The sequence below is a fragment of the Bos mutus genome, chromosome 18, assembly GCF_027580195.1.
Source record: "Bos mutus isolate GX-2022 chromosome 18, NWIPB_WYAK_1.1, whole genome shotgun sequence".
NCBI lineage: Eukaryota > Metazoa > Chordata > Mammalia > Artiodactyla > Bovidae > Bos > Bos mutus.
In genome coordinates, this window is record NC_091634.1 from 12,909,341 (window position 1) to 12,924,730 (window position 15,390).

The following is a 15,390-nucleotide window of genomic DNA, read 5'->3' on the forward strand; positions in this document are numbered from 1 at the left end:
AAAGCAGGAATAGGTGGGTGTGCAGGGAGCCAGAAGGGGGACTTGGGGGCTCACTGCGAGGAAGAACTTTCTGAGAGGAGGAGGCGCTGTGCACACACCAGATTCGACCATCCATAGCAAGTGAGCTGCCCATCCTGGGAACACCCAAGCAGCTGGTCCATGTAGAAGTTGTATATGTGAATGAGTATATGCAGGTGTGCACACATCTATGGGAGGGCATAAAGGTCTCCATGTGTGCACAGGGTCTGTGTGTGTGTGTGTGTGCGCATCTCTGTGTAAATGTGTAAGAGCATGTGTGTGAATGGAAATGCGTATGGAAGCAGAGAGGTGAAGGCAGTGGGCCCTGTGTCCGTGAGTGGCATCTGTACACATCCACGTACGGGGGAGCACCCAAGGGACAGGGTGGGGGTAGGGTGCAGGGCAGAGCTGCCCCAGGCCAGGTGGTACCTGTGCCGGTGAATGAGGGCATTGAAGGCCAAGCCGTCACGCCAGCTGGTGGTGAAATTCTGGATGTTTACCTCGGGGTAACTGGCAGCGTGGAAAGGAGAGACAGAGGCAGAGATGGAGAAAGTCCAGAGGAAGAGGGGGGGAGGAAGAGACAGAGATGGATTGAGGGATGGATAGATAGATGATAAAAGATGAACGATAGAAAAGTAGGTAGGTAGACAGATGGGCAGAGAGACACAGGTGATACACAGGCATATGAGGAAAGAAAGGAAGGACGGAGGGAGCACAGAGATGGAGACAGCATGGGGAGAAGGAGGGGAGAGAGATTGAGAGGGACAGGAGATGAGCGAGAGAGACAGAGAAGCAGAGGGAAGAAGGAAAAGGGAGGGACAGAGAGAGAGAGACAGACAGAGGTGGGGAAAGGAAGAAGGGAGGAGAGAGAAGGGGGGGGAGGGAGCGATCAGAACAAGGAAAAGCAGATATAAAGGTAAAGACAGACACACGGAAGAACAGATAGCGCTGCAAGACAGACAGGGAGCCCCAGGAGGACGAGAGACAGAGAACGCCCAGTCTCCATCCATGCCTGCCCCTACCTTCTTCCTCCCCAGGCTGCTCTCAAGGGCACCTGAGCTTCAGGCCAGGCCCTTCCCAGCAGGACAGAGAGTTGTGGGACCGGGGGCATGCCCAGCGGTGTCCGTGTGCCCCTCTTCTCAAACCCACTGAAGATACCAGGACCCTGAACTTCCCACCCCAGCCTGAGCCTTGGGTGTGCCCTCCTAGGCTGAGGGGGCTACTTTCAAGGGTGTGGGGTGGGGGGCAGCTCAGGAATCGGGCCCAGGGGTCCCACACAGGTGCACTTGAGGCCTTTAGAGGTGCGGGACCAGGTGGGAGGAGAGAAGGGAGCAGGCTAGGGACAGCTCCCCACCTCCCGGCATTATTCCCCTGAGGAGTCCGAATTCTTCCAGATTGTGATACAGGTTACACTGTGATACGGGATTGGGATACATCAAGGTTGGAAGAGTTTGGTAACTTCAGATGTAACTTTTGACGCTGAGGACTTGAGCCATCCCTTGCACCCCTGTCCCGGAGGGAAGCCCAGAGGTGAGGGCCTGGCTCCCCTGAGGACGAGGGACTTACCCAGCTGTCTTCATCTGACACCACAAGAGCAGCGCGTCCTTGGCTGAGCGTGTCTCTCTGTTGTCCTCAGTCTCAATCTTGATGACTTGAATCTGTGAAGATACAAAATATGGCTGCTGGGGTCTGGAGGGCTTGAGGCTGGGAGACACCCCACCCACATCCTGGGGGGACAGAGGAGATGGGAGAGGCAGCTTCAGGCTCACGGTTGGGGCACCAGCTCTCTCCCCCTCCCCTTCCCCTATGGCATGTCCACTCCCCCTTACCCTACCTGGCCCCTTCTTCACCTGCCTATGCCCCACCCCAGTCCAGCTCCAGTCTCTTCCTTGGGCTTCCAGCTCCCAATCTTGGTGATGACCCCCAATCCAGAGAGATATTTCTAAGTCTGATGATGCCTTTTCTCTTGATAAAACTCTAATTTCTCCCCATCTCAGACAGAATAAGATCAAATTGTTAATCACAGATCACCTAGGCCCTGCTGACACTTCTGACTCGTCTCCTCCCTGTCTCCCCCTTGCCTCCTAGTCTCTAGTCATACTGGTCTTTCTGTTCCTGCAACAAGCTTAGCTCATTCCCACCCCAGAGACTTTGCATCTGCTGTGCCCTCTGCCTGGAATACTTTTCTCTTTCATCTTCATAATCATTCAGCCACCAGCCTCTCACCAAGCCCTTCTCTGGTCCATATGATCCCTATTACTGCTTTATCATAATCTATTCTTATCTGTGTGACTCTTTCTTTTTTTCTCTGCTTAGAATTGGTCCTTTTCCCACATATGTCTTGTTTACATATTGATGGGTTTATTTATCATCTGTCTACTGCTGGTCCCCCATGTCTTGCTCCATAAAGACAGAAAATTTGTCTATTTTGTCTCTGAACTGGAGCAAGACTGCCTGGATTCCTATTCCAGCTTCACTACCCAGCTGTGTGACCTTGAGCATATTACTTCACCTCTCTGAGCTTTAGTTTCCTTGTTGGTAAAATGGTATAATGAATAATATCTAATTTATGGGGTTATTGTGCATATTAAATGCCAAGTGCTTAGAACAGAGTAAAATCTACATACATGATGATTATAATGATGATATTATTTCCTGGAGCATATTAGGAATATTTCTGGAATGACTGGATGAGTGAGTGAGGGACAACCTCTTAAGGCCTCCCTCTGGGTGGTGGGCTGGGCTGGGGTCACTTGGGATCACCTGGAAGCGAAGGATGATGGTCCAGACCAGCCCCAAGGTCAGTCGGTGGTTCCCGTCCACGATGTCATGTGAGCCCACGTTCTCCAGGTGCACACGCTGCTCCTTCAGGAACTGCAGGGCCTTGTCTACATTTTCCAGTGAGTGGATCCTCATGCGACCACGCGTGGGTCTTGGCTAGGGCGGCAGGGTCATTAGGAGAGCCAGGGCCTGGCCAAGAGCACGTGCCCTCCGTCCCACCTCTTTCAAAGAAGGTCATCTACATAACTAGGCCCCTCTACCCCTGGTCCAGGCCACACCCCCTCAGCCTTATCAAAGACCCAGGATCCAGGCCTTCTAAAGAAGCTCTGCGCCACTCATAGCTAGAGGCCTTCTAAGACGTGTCCTTTCAGGGCTTATTCTAGTTCCTGGTCCCGCCCCTTCAAGTTAAGCTCCACCTCTAAACTGATAGCCACACCTTTCATCATGAAGCCCCGCCCCCTGTTCATAGTCTTACTCCCGCCCCTTCCATTGGATCTCTGTCCCAGGCCACCACTGTTTTGCCCCTAGTCCCATGACCACACCCCTCACTTCCTCCTCTTCAGATTTGTGCCTAGAGCTACGCCCACTCCTTTCAAGCCCCGCCCCACTCCAGGAGTCTTCTCTTGTTTATGTTGCTGTTCAGTTGCTCTATTCCTTCCAAGGGTGCTCCTGTTCTATACCTTATGCCCCTCATAACTTCCAGAGCTTTAAGCGCTGGTCCTTTCATCAATCTCTAGCTCCATTATAACCCCACCCTTTGCAATGAAGTCCCATCCAAGCCCAGTCCCATCCAAGCCCAGAAATACAACTGCAACAATACAATAAGTGGTATCCATACAAGAGTTCCATTTAATCCCCAGACTCCAGCGAACTCGGCCTCACTTTTCCGATGACAACCACACCCTCAACCATAGACCCCTGCAACAGAGTTCTGCCCCAATTTTATAGCCATGCCTCCTGCTACCGCTTATCCAAGCCAAGCCCTTCTAATAAAGCTCCATCCTTCTCCATTAGCCCCCCACCATCACCACTTCCAATGGAGCCCCACCCAAGCCCAGAGTTCCTCCCCGAAGGACAGCCCTCTCCTTAAACAGAATCCCACCTCTGTTCCAAGTCAGATCCCAGGCTCTTCCCAACTAAGCTCAACCCTGTGCCATGGCCCTGCCCACCTGAATGAGGGGCCTTTAACCCACTCAGTCTTTCTAGTAAGCTCCTTCCATCCATTAGCCTGGCCCTGCAGTAGCCCAGCCCGAGACCCCAGGGTGGCCCCCTGTCCCCAGCCCTTCTGGCCCCCTCACCAGCTGCTCCCCGGACAGCACTTCCAGCAGCCGCGTGAGCACGAAGCCGTCCCTGAGGTCTGTGTAGAGGTCCCCAATGTGGCAGCCGACGCGGGCGAGGTGCGAGTTCACCCACTTGGTGAAGGTTTTCTTCTGCACAGCCTCCCGCTCATCTGAAGGACAGGTCCTGATGAGCCCCTAGCTCCTCCAGGAGCTCCGCCTTCCAGTTTCACCCCAGCCCTCCAAGGCCTGGGCAGTTCTCGCCCAGGCCCAGCTCTCTGCAACTATCAGGTCTTTGCAAGTGCTTCCTCCTATCTGAGACGCCCTCCCCTCACCCTCCTCTGCTGTCCTTTAAAATCTTCCTGAGATATCAGTTCCACAGGAAAACTGTCTTGTATCTTACCCTAGTCAGCTCTGTTCATTCGTTCAGTAAGTATTTGAGCGCCCACTATGTGCCTGGCTCTGTTCTGGGCTCTGAATTCAGTCAGAGCCTTTTCCTGGCAGAGTTCAGTTTAGTGGGGGCACAGATAATAAGCTGGGGCTTCCCCGTGGTTCCACGGTAAAGAATCCGCCTGCCAATGCAGGAGACGCATGTTCGATCCCTGGGTCAAGAAGATCCCTTGGAGGAGGAAATGGCAACCCACTCCAGTATACTTGCCTGGGAAAATCCCATGAACAAAGGCGCCCGGTGGGCTACAGTCCTTGGGGTTGCAAAGAGTCGGACATGACTGAGTGACTAAGCACACAGATAATAGTCTAGGGAGTTATAGAGGGTTAAGGAGGGAGGAGAGGATGAGGGTTGGGTCTCAGGAATATCCCTGGCTGCTGTGGGGAGGGTACATCCGAGAGGGCAAGAATGGCAGCCTGGAGCCCAGGGAGGAGATTGGGGAAAGGACTCAGGAGAGACAGGAAGAGGCTGGACCAGGCAGACATTGAGGGGATGGGAGAGGGGGGCATCTTGAAGTTATTTAAAGATGAAAAAGTAAGGGTTAGCCACTGACAGGCTGTGGCGGAATGAAGAGGAAGGAATATGCTAGACTGCATGTTCCCTGCGGGCAGGAGCCACATCTTCCCCTCTGTAGCAGCTGGATTGCCAGGTTTCCCTCATCCCTGGGGTAAGGAGTGGGCTTGGGATGACTTAAAGGGGAGGTGCAAGGTAGGGAGGAGGTGTGAAACTTCTCCTCGCTGCTTACCAAGAAATTGTTTGGGACCTCTCTTCCTGTCATTTCTTTTTTAAATAACAGTTTTAGTATGACCTATAATTCCCATACTATAGAATTTGTCCTTCTAAGTTGTAAATTCAGTGGTTTTTAGCATATTCACAGAGTTATACGTAGGCTGCTGTCTATGGAGTTGCACAGAGTCGGACACGACTGAAGTGACTTAGCAGCAGCAGCAGCAGAGTTATACGACCATCACCTCTATCTAATATTGGAACACTTTTACCACCCCAGAAAAGAAACCCCATACCTGTTAACAGTCACTTCCCATTCCACCTTTTCCTAACCCTAGGCAACCATTCATCCATTTTCGGACTCTAAGGATTTTCCTACTCTGGATACTTCACATAAATGGGATCGTGCGGCCTTTTGTGTCCGACTTCTTTCACTAGGCATAATGTTTTCAAGGTTCATCCATGTTGTGGTATGTAGCAGTTTTTTATTCCTTTTTACAGCTAAGTAATATTCCATGCATGCTAAGGTGGGTGCTAAGTCACTCAGTTGTGTCCCATTCTGTGTGACCCTATGGACTGTAGCTCCCCAGGCTCCTCTGTCCATGGAGATTCTTCAGGCAACAATCCTGGAGTGGGTTGCCTTGCCTTCCTTCAGCTGATCTTCCGGACCCAGGGATCGAACCCATGTCTCTTATGTCTCCTGCATTGGCAGGTGAGTTCTTTACCACTAGCACCACCTAGGAAGCCCCAGTGATCCATTGTATGGATATACCATATACTACCTGGTCAGGGAACTAGATCCCACATAACTAAGACCAAGCTCAGCCAAATAAATAATAGATAAAATTTAAAAATAAATGTTTTTTGAATATACAGAAACAACCCAGTGAATCCAAATGGAATAACTTGTTTGCTTAAATGTGAGTTGTGTGCTTTTGGATGGGATGGGGGACCTGTGTGAACACATGATCAATGATCACACATAAGGAAGTAATAATGGGGAATAATGTAAATAGAGTGTTTGCTTATCCTGCCTCTGACAGCCAACACCCAGAGCAGATTGCAGTTCATGCTGAGGCCCGAGTGGAACTTGAGTGCATCCCCTGAGAGGGGCAGAATGAGGGCGACTGGATTCAGCTCTGCCTTTACTAATGACAGGCTATGTTGGGAAAAGCCCAAAGCCCATCCCTCCTCTTTGGGCCTCTGTTTTCCCATTTCCAAAATAAGGGGTTTAGACTAGGTCAGGGTTACTTCAGTGGGCTCTGGGGGACCCTGGGTGTTTGGGAATGCATGCTTGGAAAACAAGGACTCGGGAGAACAGTTTTTAATTTTGTAACTTCATTTCTGTGATCTGCAAAGAAAATTAGTAGTAACACATCCTGGATGGACTTCCTTGGTAGTCCAATGGAGGCGACACGGGTTCGATCCTTGGTCTGAGAAGTTTCCACATGCTGCAGGGCACCTAAGCCCACGAGCTGCCACTAGGGAAGCCCCCTCTCCTAGGGCCTGTACTGCTCAATAAGAGAGGCCATTGCAGTGAGAAGCCTGTGCACCAAAGTAGCCTCTGCTCACCGCAACTAGAGAAAGCCTGAACTCAGCAACTAAGACACAGCAGTGCAGCCAATAAATAAATACTCTTTTAAAGATGAAGAAACACATCCTGGACTGTCTAGATGGTGACTTTATAGAGAAATATGCAGTGAGATTTGGGAGTCTGTGATTACAGTCTCGTTAGCATGGAGCTGGGATCCAGAACTGAAATGCTCACCAGGGCCAGGCACAAGGGAGAATGAGGCCCTGGTAAAAGGGAGCAGCAGCCACACAGCCCCACATGACTGGAGCCTCACAGGAGTGAAGGCCCGGTGCTGCCGTACCACGTGATAGCCCATGAGGTGCCAAAAATCTGGAGACAAGAATCTCCCTATTTTTAAATGCTGGCAACTGATTTACGTTTTTATAAAACACAGGGGGTTGAAACCAAATGTGTCCTAGAGTGCCAGTTCTGGCCTAAGTTGACATTGAATGTTGACTGTGCCTGAGTGCGTGTGGCTACCTCGCTGGGTGCCTTCCATCTGCCCTTCTGGCGCCACCTCCTCTCTGGTGCACCTGCTGTGAGCCCAGGGAGGCTGGCCAGGGTGGACCATGGGAATGGGCTCTTGGGCCATTAGAGGTTGGGTCTGGCTAGCAGGAGATGAGGGGAGAGAGAAACGGCTGAGGGATTCATTTCCTCCCCAGGGTTTCCTAGTGGTAAAGAACCCGCCTGCCAGTGCAGGAGACATAAGAGACACCGGTTCGATCCCTGGATCAGGAAGATCCCCTGGAGAAGGGCATGGCTTCTGCGGTAGCTCAGAGGGTAAAGAATCTACCTGCAATGCAGGAGACATGAGTTTGATCCCCAGGTCGAGAAGATCCCCTGGAGGAGGAAATGGCAACCCACTCTGGTATTCTTGCCTGGGAAATCCTATGGACAGAGGAGCCTGGTGGGCTACAGTCCATGGAGTTGCAAAGAGTTGGACATGACTGAGCAATGACAAACACTTTCACTTTCTCTGCTTGACCAGGCTTCCCCCAGGGCCTGCTGGCACTCCCTACAGCCCCCACTCCTGCTGGGGACGCCTCGCTCCCCTCTCAGCGCTCCCTGCCCTGTCCCAGTCCCTGGGGTCTCCACACATCTATAAACAGTCCCTTCATTAAATTCTCCTTTTTGAGGAGCCCATCAGCTTCCTCCTGGTCCTCTAGCTGCCACACACATCTTTGGGTTGTCAAGACTCTAAGTCAAATTACAATTGTTCTTTGTCTGCCATTGTGTTCATACTATTTTGCCATTTATATATTCTTTCCCACTGTGGTAGTCACCAATTACAAGCGAAATACAAGCCTGGGACTTCCCTGACAGTCCCGTGGTTAAGACTCTGCACTTCCAATGCAGGGGACGAGGGTTCCATCCCTGGTCAGGGAACTAGGTCCCACATGCTGTGCAGTGTGGCCAAAAGAAAAATTTTTAAGTGACATGCATTTCCTTAGAATAAGATTTTAATTTTTTCACATATTTAATACATCAAGATTTTCATAGAGCAGGGACTAATCTATACTGGTTTCCAAGAAAGGATAGAGACAATATGTAAATGATACATTGGATATTAGTCTGGGGAAAGTGAGGAAGTTGGTGATACCAGGTATTGATGGAAATGTGGGAATATCATAACCTTCATGCCAGCTGGTGGGGCAGCCATTGTGTTAGTCACTCAGTCATGTCCGACTCTTTGGGAGCCCATAGGCTGTCACCCACCAGGCTCCTCGGTCCATGAAATTCTCCAGGCAACAATACTAGAGTGGGTAGCCATTCTCTTCTCTAGGGGAATTTTCCAGACCCAGCAATCAAACCTAGGTCTCCTGCATTGCAGGCAGCTTCTTTACCATCTCAGCCACCAGGGAAGCCCACTCTGAAGACAATCTGAGTCAAATTAAATTAGTGCATTCCCTCTGTGAGCCAACAATTCTTTCCCTACGTATATGTCAAGGCTATGGTTTTTCCTGTGGTCATGTATGGATGTGAGAGTTGGACTGTGAAAAAGGCTGAGCGCCGAAGAATTGATGCTCTTGAACTGTGGTGTTGGAGAAGACTCTTGAGAGTCCCTTGCAAGGGACTGCAAGGAGATCCAACCAGTCCATTCTGAAGGGGATCAGCCCTGGGATTTCTTTGGAAGGAATGATGCTAAAGCTGAAACTCCAGTACTTTGGCCACGTCATGCAAAGAGTTGACTCATTGGAAAAGACTCTGATGCTAGGAGGGATTGGGGGCAGGAGGAAAAGGGGATGACAGAGGATGAGATGGCTGGACAGCATCACTGACTCGATGGATGTGAGTCTGGGTGAACTCCGGGAGTTGGTGATGGACAGGGGGGCCTGGTGTACTGCGATTCATGGGGTCGCAAAGAGTCAGACACGACTGAGCGACTGATCTGATCTGATCTGATATGTCCTATAAACGTTCCCACGTGGGTTGTTTTTTTTTAATGTTTATTATTTGTTTATTTGGCTTCACCAGGTCTTAGTTGCAGCATGTGGGATCTAGTTTCCTGACCAGGGACTGAACCCAGGTCCCCTGCATTGGGAGGGCAGGGTGTCAGCCACTGGACCACCAGGGAAGTCCCTCCACACTGGTTTATAAGGAGCACACGTGATGATGCCTCAGCGCAGTGCTGTTTGCTGGGAGGGGCAGGGACAGGTTGAGGGCTGGAGAGAGCCTGGTTGTCCATCACTGGGAAAGTGGAGCATGGCGAATACACACCATCAACTGCAGGCAGCAGTTAGACTAGAGGCACACAGAGCCACATGGATGAGTCTTGAGGCTCTAAGCCACAGCGCTGAATGAGAACATAATGCCAAAAATGCAATCGAGACTATGATAAAACATGCATTGATTAGCCATGCCTTTATGTACAAACCCACACATATAGGACTCCCAGATTTACAACAAAGTGAAATGGCAGTTCAGTAGGGAAAGGAAAGTCTCTTCAATAAGTGGAGCTGAGTCAACTGGACATTCATGGGGTGGGGGCGGGGGGGCAGGGAGGGGGAGAAAAGAACTTTGACCCACACTGTATACAATAATAAATACGCTAAATACCATTTGGCTTATAAACCTAAATGTGAAATGAATGCAATAATGCTTTCAGAGGAAAACATCAAAGAATATCTCCATGACCTTGGTGCAGGAAGTTTCTTACACAAGACACAGAGTGTGAGCCATATAGGAAATCATGATTAAATAATTATCAAATTAAACTACCTTTAAATTAAGAAACACTGTTCATCAAAAGGCAGCATTAAGGGCTTCCCTGGTGGCTCAGTGGTACAGAATCCACCTGCCAATACAGGAGACATGGGCTTGACCCCTGATGTGGGGAGATCCCACGTGCTGTGGAGCAACTAAGCGCCACAACTACTGAGCCCACACGCGCCAGAGTCCAGGCTCCACAATAAGAGAAGCCATTGCAATGAGAAGCCCGAGCACCGCAAGGAAGAGTAGCCCCTGTCTGCCACAGCTAGAGAGCCCTCGAAGCAACGAAGACCCAGCACAGCCAAAAATAATAAATACAATTATTTTTTTAAAGGCAACATTAAGAGAATGAAAAGACAAGCCACATAGTGGGAGAAAATATTCAGAACACATATATCAGACAAAGGATTTGTACCCAAACTATATAAGAATACCCACAAAACAGAAAAAACCAGGAAGGGATTTCTGTGGCTGTCAAGTGGTTAGGACTCTGTGCTTTGAATGGAGGGTGTGAGGGTTTGATCCCTGGTTGGGGAATTAAGCTTCCATACACTGCCTGCAGTGCAGCCAAAAAAAAAAAAAAGCAAAAAAATTAATAAGAAAGTAGACAAAAGACTTGAATGGGCACTTCACAGGAGCATATCCAAAGAGAAAATCTTTGAAGAGGCGCTCCACTTCATTAGTTGGTTTTAGTCACCAGGGAAATGCAAATTAAAACCACAATAGAATGCACACCCATCAGAATGGTTAAAATTACAAAGACTGAGCACACCAAGGGTTGGCTGTACAGCAACTGAATCTTTCATACACTGCTGGTGCGAATGTGAAATGATCCAAACCAGAAGCTTCTTCTAAAGTTTAGATATACACATACCAAATGACACAACAATTTCACTCCTGGGTGGGTATAAGCTGTCAGAAATGGGTGCCTGTATCCTACACAGTTTAGAGCAGCAATAACCTGTAATAGCTTGTGATACCACTAGCTACTAGTTTATAATCTTCTGGTTTGTGATAGTCCCAAAGTAGAAGCAACTCAAATGCTCATCAACAGATGAACGGATCCTAAGCTATGCCATAATCACATTGTGGAATACTATACAGCAATGAAAAGGAAGAGCCTACAAGTACAGGTAGACATGGATGAATCTCATGAGCCGAGTGCTGAGTGAATCAAACCAAACACAGAAGGGTACCCACTACATGGTCCTATTTGTATTCAGTTCAAGTGCCAGCAAACTGAATGTACACTGTTAGAAGCTAAAACAGTGTTTACACCTAGGATGATATAGAGGCAGCCTGAGGGGGGCTTCTCTGGGGCTGTCAGAGTCTGTGTCCCAATCTAGTTATAAGGGGGTACTCATTGTGGAAGTGCTGCCCATACAATATATTTGCCTTTCTCTGTGCATGTGATATTTTAATAAAGAGTTTAAAAATATGGATGCATGCACAGGAATTAGCAATGCATGTTGCAGTTATCCACATGCAGAGAAAAAGATTTGCATTAAAACAATCAGAATGATCGCCTGTAAGAGAGAAGGCATTGATGTGAGATTTGGGAATACAAGAGAATAAAAGAGTAGATCAAGAGAATAGGGACCTCTGGGCCTTCCCTGGCAATCCAGTGGCTAAGACTCTGAGCTCCCAATGCAGGGGGCCCCAGTTCGATCCCTGGTCAGGGAACTAGATCCCACACGTTGCAACTAGGAGTTCAAATGCCACAACTAAAAGACCCTGCATCCTGCAACTAAGACCCGAAGCAGACAAATAAATACATAAATTTTTTTTTAAGAGAGACAAAGAATGGGACCTCATACAGACACATGAGACCAACGAACCACAAATTCTGTAAGCACAGGATCCAGACAGTTTTTTAAATAAATTCATGCAAAAACATTTACAGAGGACTCTGCTCAAAGATTTAGCTTTAGTTTGAATAAAGAAAACCATGAGAGAAGTGGGCAAAGGGATGCAAAAGAAAATGCACGGTAGCTGTCTATGTCATAATGATATTTTGCACAGTAGGAGAGCAGCATCTTGATGTCATTGTTAAGCTGAAGTTACTGGTTTTGTGGTTTGAGTCTCAATCCAACTTATGTGTTTTAGTTGCAGAACAAGCATAAGAGATATAAACAGAGCTGTGTGCTTTTGTACATTTAAGAAAACCATAGTTCAATGAGAATAGTTATATGTGGAATCTAAAATATGACACAAATGAAACAGAAACAGAGAATGTGGGGGTGGAAATTGGGAGTTGGGATTAGCAGATGCAAACCATTATAAATATATAGAATGGATAAAAAACAGGCCCTACTGGATAGCACAAGGAGCTATATTCAATATCCTGTAATAAACCATAATGGAAAAGAAAAAAGACAACAGAAAACCACAGTGGTAATAATTTAAGTAGACACAGGAAGTGTATGAGAAAGCTTTTTTCCTTAAAGGGGGTCCCTACATTTCTCTGGACTAGATGCTATCTGAAGTGTCTGGGGCTGGTGTTCTCGAATCAGTGGTTCTTAAAGTTGTAGAGTCCTTGATCCTCACATTGCCACATCCCACCTCTGCATAAAATCTCCCCATAGTCCCAGGTGCCCTCAGACTCTTCAGAATGGCCAACAAGGCCCCTCAGGATCTGGCTGCCACTGCCTCCTCTCCCATCATCATTTACTCACCACCTCACTCCAGCCACTCTCAACTTCTGGAGGTCTTCCCTATGCTGTTCCCTCCCTCTGGAATATTCTTCCAGTCTCTTCCCCAGCATTCACTCCTGTTCATCCTCTGGAGCTCAGCTTAGCCATCTTCTCCTCCATGAAGCACTCTGATCCTCTCTCCTGAATCAGGCCCCTCATCTGGGCTCCTACAGCTCTGAGCTTCCCCATCTGGCCTCTGCCCGTGCCTCCCCCATCTCGGCTCTGATCCCTGTGGTTCATCACAGCCAGGCTAGATTTAACTTTCCCACTGGACTGGATCTAACTTTCCCACTGGACTGGGAGCCCTGGAGAAGCAGGACCTGGGCTGCCTCAGTCACCACTATGTCCCTCCTATTGTCCAAGCACAGAGCACAGGAGCACAGCACAGGCACTGCCTAAATATTTTGTGAATGAAATAATAAATTCTAGAATTCTAAGTGGATACATTCCCAAGGTTTTAAATCTAAGAGTCTAAAAATACATTTTTGGGACGTCCCTGGTAGTCCTGTGGTTAAGACTCTGCACTTCCAATATGGGGGGTGTGGGTTCGATCCCTGGTCAGAGACCTAAGATCCCACATGCTGTGTGGTACAACCAAAAAAAATGAAAAAATAAAATACAGTTTTAAGTTTTCATGAGTATATGTTTATACCCTTCTAGGTGTCGAAACCAGAGGAAGCCAGCAATCCACGGGTTGAATCTGGTTCAGACTGTGTGCACTTATTTACAGTTTCTTTTTTTAATTGGGAAACGGCAGATACACATCAGAGCTAGCAGCTCTGGGCCCACATTTCCTTGGGTTTAGAGCTGGTGACCAGCTGACCAGAGCACCCAGTTGACCACAGCCCCCAGGCCACTCACTTGTGTATGTCACCTGCTTCCCCAGAGGCCCATGAGTTTAACGAGATGCTCAACATCTTATAAAGTTCCAAGAATCTCAGTATTGAAGATCCCACGATTGTCAAATACTGAGTTACTAACATTCTGAGATTCTGAGGGAACTGATACTGACTTTGGGATTTTAAGATTTCACGACTCTGACAATATATATTTTATGTGTATAACATGCCACATTTCTGAGATATTAACATTCCAAGGGTCAACGTGCTAAGGGTCTAATGTTTTAAAGGCTTACGATTATGGAATTGTGTGTCTGAGAAGGGTCGTTGCTCATAAAACTTTAGTATTGATGATTAAACACTTCTGAGATTCTAAAACTTCATGAATACAAAGTCCAAAGGATCAAGAACTTAAAGTTCCAAAGGTCTAAGGTCCTAAGATTTTATACAGTTCTCTGGTCTTTGCTTATATTGTCCTAAAACATCAAAGTAGTGTGACCAACCATTCTAGTTGTCCCAAGACTGAGGGTTTCAGTGCAAAAAAACATGAAGGTGTGGTCATTCTGCTCAGCATCCACATTTCTAATCTGAAATCCTAAAGCTTTAGGATTATAAAGTCCTAAGGACCTATGTATATTAGAGTCTAGATTTCTGAGGCTTTAAGATTCTAAGACCCAACAATTAAAATGTTTAAGATTGGTGATTACAAAGTTCTGTTTACAAGAGTCTCCATTTCTAAAGGTCTTTGATTCAAAGAATCTCTGAGTATGACATTCCATGGTCCTAAAATGCTAGATGTCAGCATTTTGGGATTCTAAGGAAGCACACTTAGAAAGTCCCACGTTTCTGGGATTGTACATTTCTAAGGTTCTATGAGAGATTTCCCAGGTGGCTCAGTGGTAAGAATCCGCCTGCCAATGTAGGAGACCCGGGTCCAATCCCTGGGTCAGGAAGACCCCCTGGAGAAGGAAATGGCAACCCACTCTAGCATTTTTTGCCTGAAGAATCCCACGGACAGAGGAGCCTGGTGGGCTAACAATCCATGGGGTCACAAAGGAGTTGGACATGCTTAGCAACTAAACAACAATACTGATAGAGAACAATTTTCCATTATCGTGGAAAGTTCTACTAGAGAGTGCTGGTCTAAAGACTCAAGTTCCAAGTGTCTGTAACCCTCTTCCCATCCTCCAGGTCATCAAGGTATACAGACACCACCCCAGCAGTGCCTTCCCTTCCTTCTCTTCCAACCCCAACCCCAGCCATCTTCCAGGTACCTGCCAAGGCCTTGATCCGGGAGCACTCAAAGAGTGAGGCTGCTGCAGTGGAGGCGGCTGGTTGCTCCCGCTCCCAGCCCCGATCGGGACTGTCCCAGCGGGCTGAAAGGTTGTTATTATTGGGGGCTGGTAGCCCCTCCATGTTGTCCACTTCCCCTGGTACCTGCGCCATTGGGGGAGATGAGGCCTGGGGATGAGGAGAGGCAGGTTAGGGATAGGGGCTGAGTTCAGAAGTCCCACTTCTTTTTTAAAAATTTATTTATTTGGCTGAGCCAGGTCTTAGTTGCAGCATGCAGGATCTTCAATCTTCATTGTGGCAAGCAAGATATTTACTTGTGGCACATGGGCTCTGTCTCTTTCCCTGACCAGGGATTGAACCCAAGCCCCCTGCATAGGGAGCGTGGAGTCTCAGCCACTGGACCACCAGTAAAGTCTAGAGATCCCACCTCTAACAGGGACTGACTGTGAGTTCTGTCCCCTCTCTCACCTTCAGTTTCTCTGTCTTTAGAAGGGAGGGACATGCTAATAATGACAATAATTTTCACCCTAAT

General features: G+C 48.1%; 1 protein-coding gene across 1 annotated transcript in view; it reads right to left on the bottom strand.

The window, feature by feature from the left end:
• SPTBN4 (spectrin beta, non-erythrocytic 4) overlaps positions 1 to 15,390 on the bottom strand; it is an 80,712-nt gene that overhangs the window by 62,865 nt on the left and 2,457 nt on the right. Inside the window, exons 2-6 of the mRNA XM_070387684.1 lie at positions 14,840 to 15,026; positions 4,098 to 4,249; positions 2,782 to 2,955; positions 1,585 to 1,676; positions 448 to 528 (exon numbers count right to left, since the gene is read on the bottom strand). Coding sequence (XP_070243785.1) covers positions 448 to 528; positions 1,585 to 1,676; positions 2,782 to 2,955; positions 4,098 to 4,249; positions 14,840 to 15,011 — 671 coding nt within the window. The 5' untranslated portion in view covers positions 15,012 to 15,026. The remainder of the gene's footprint in view (positions 1 to 447; positions 529 to 1,584; positions 1,677 to 2,781; positions 2,956 to 4,097; positions 4,250 to 14,839; positions 15,027 to 15,390) is intronic.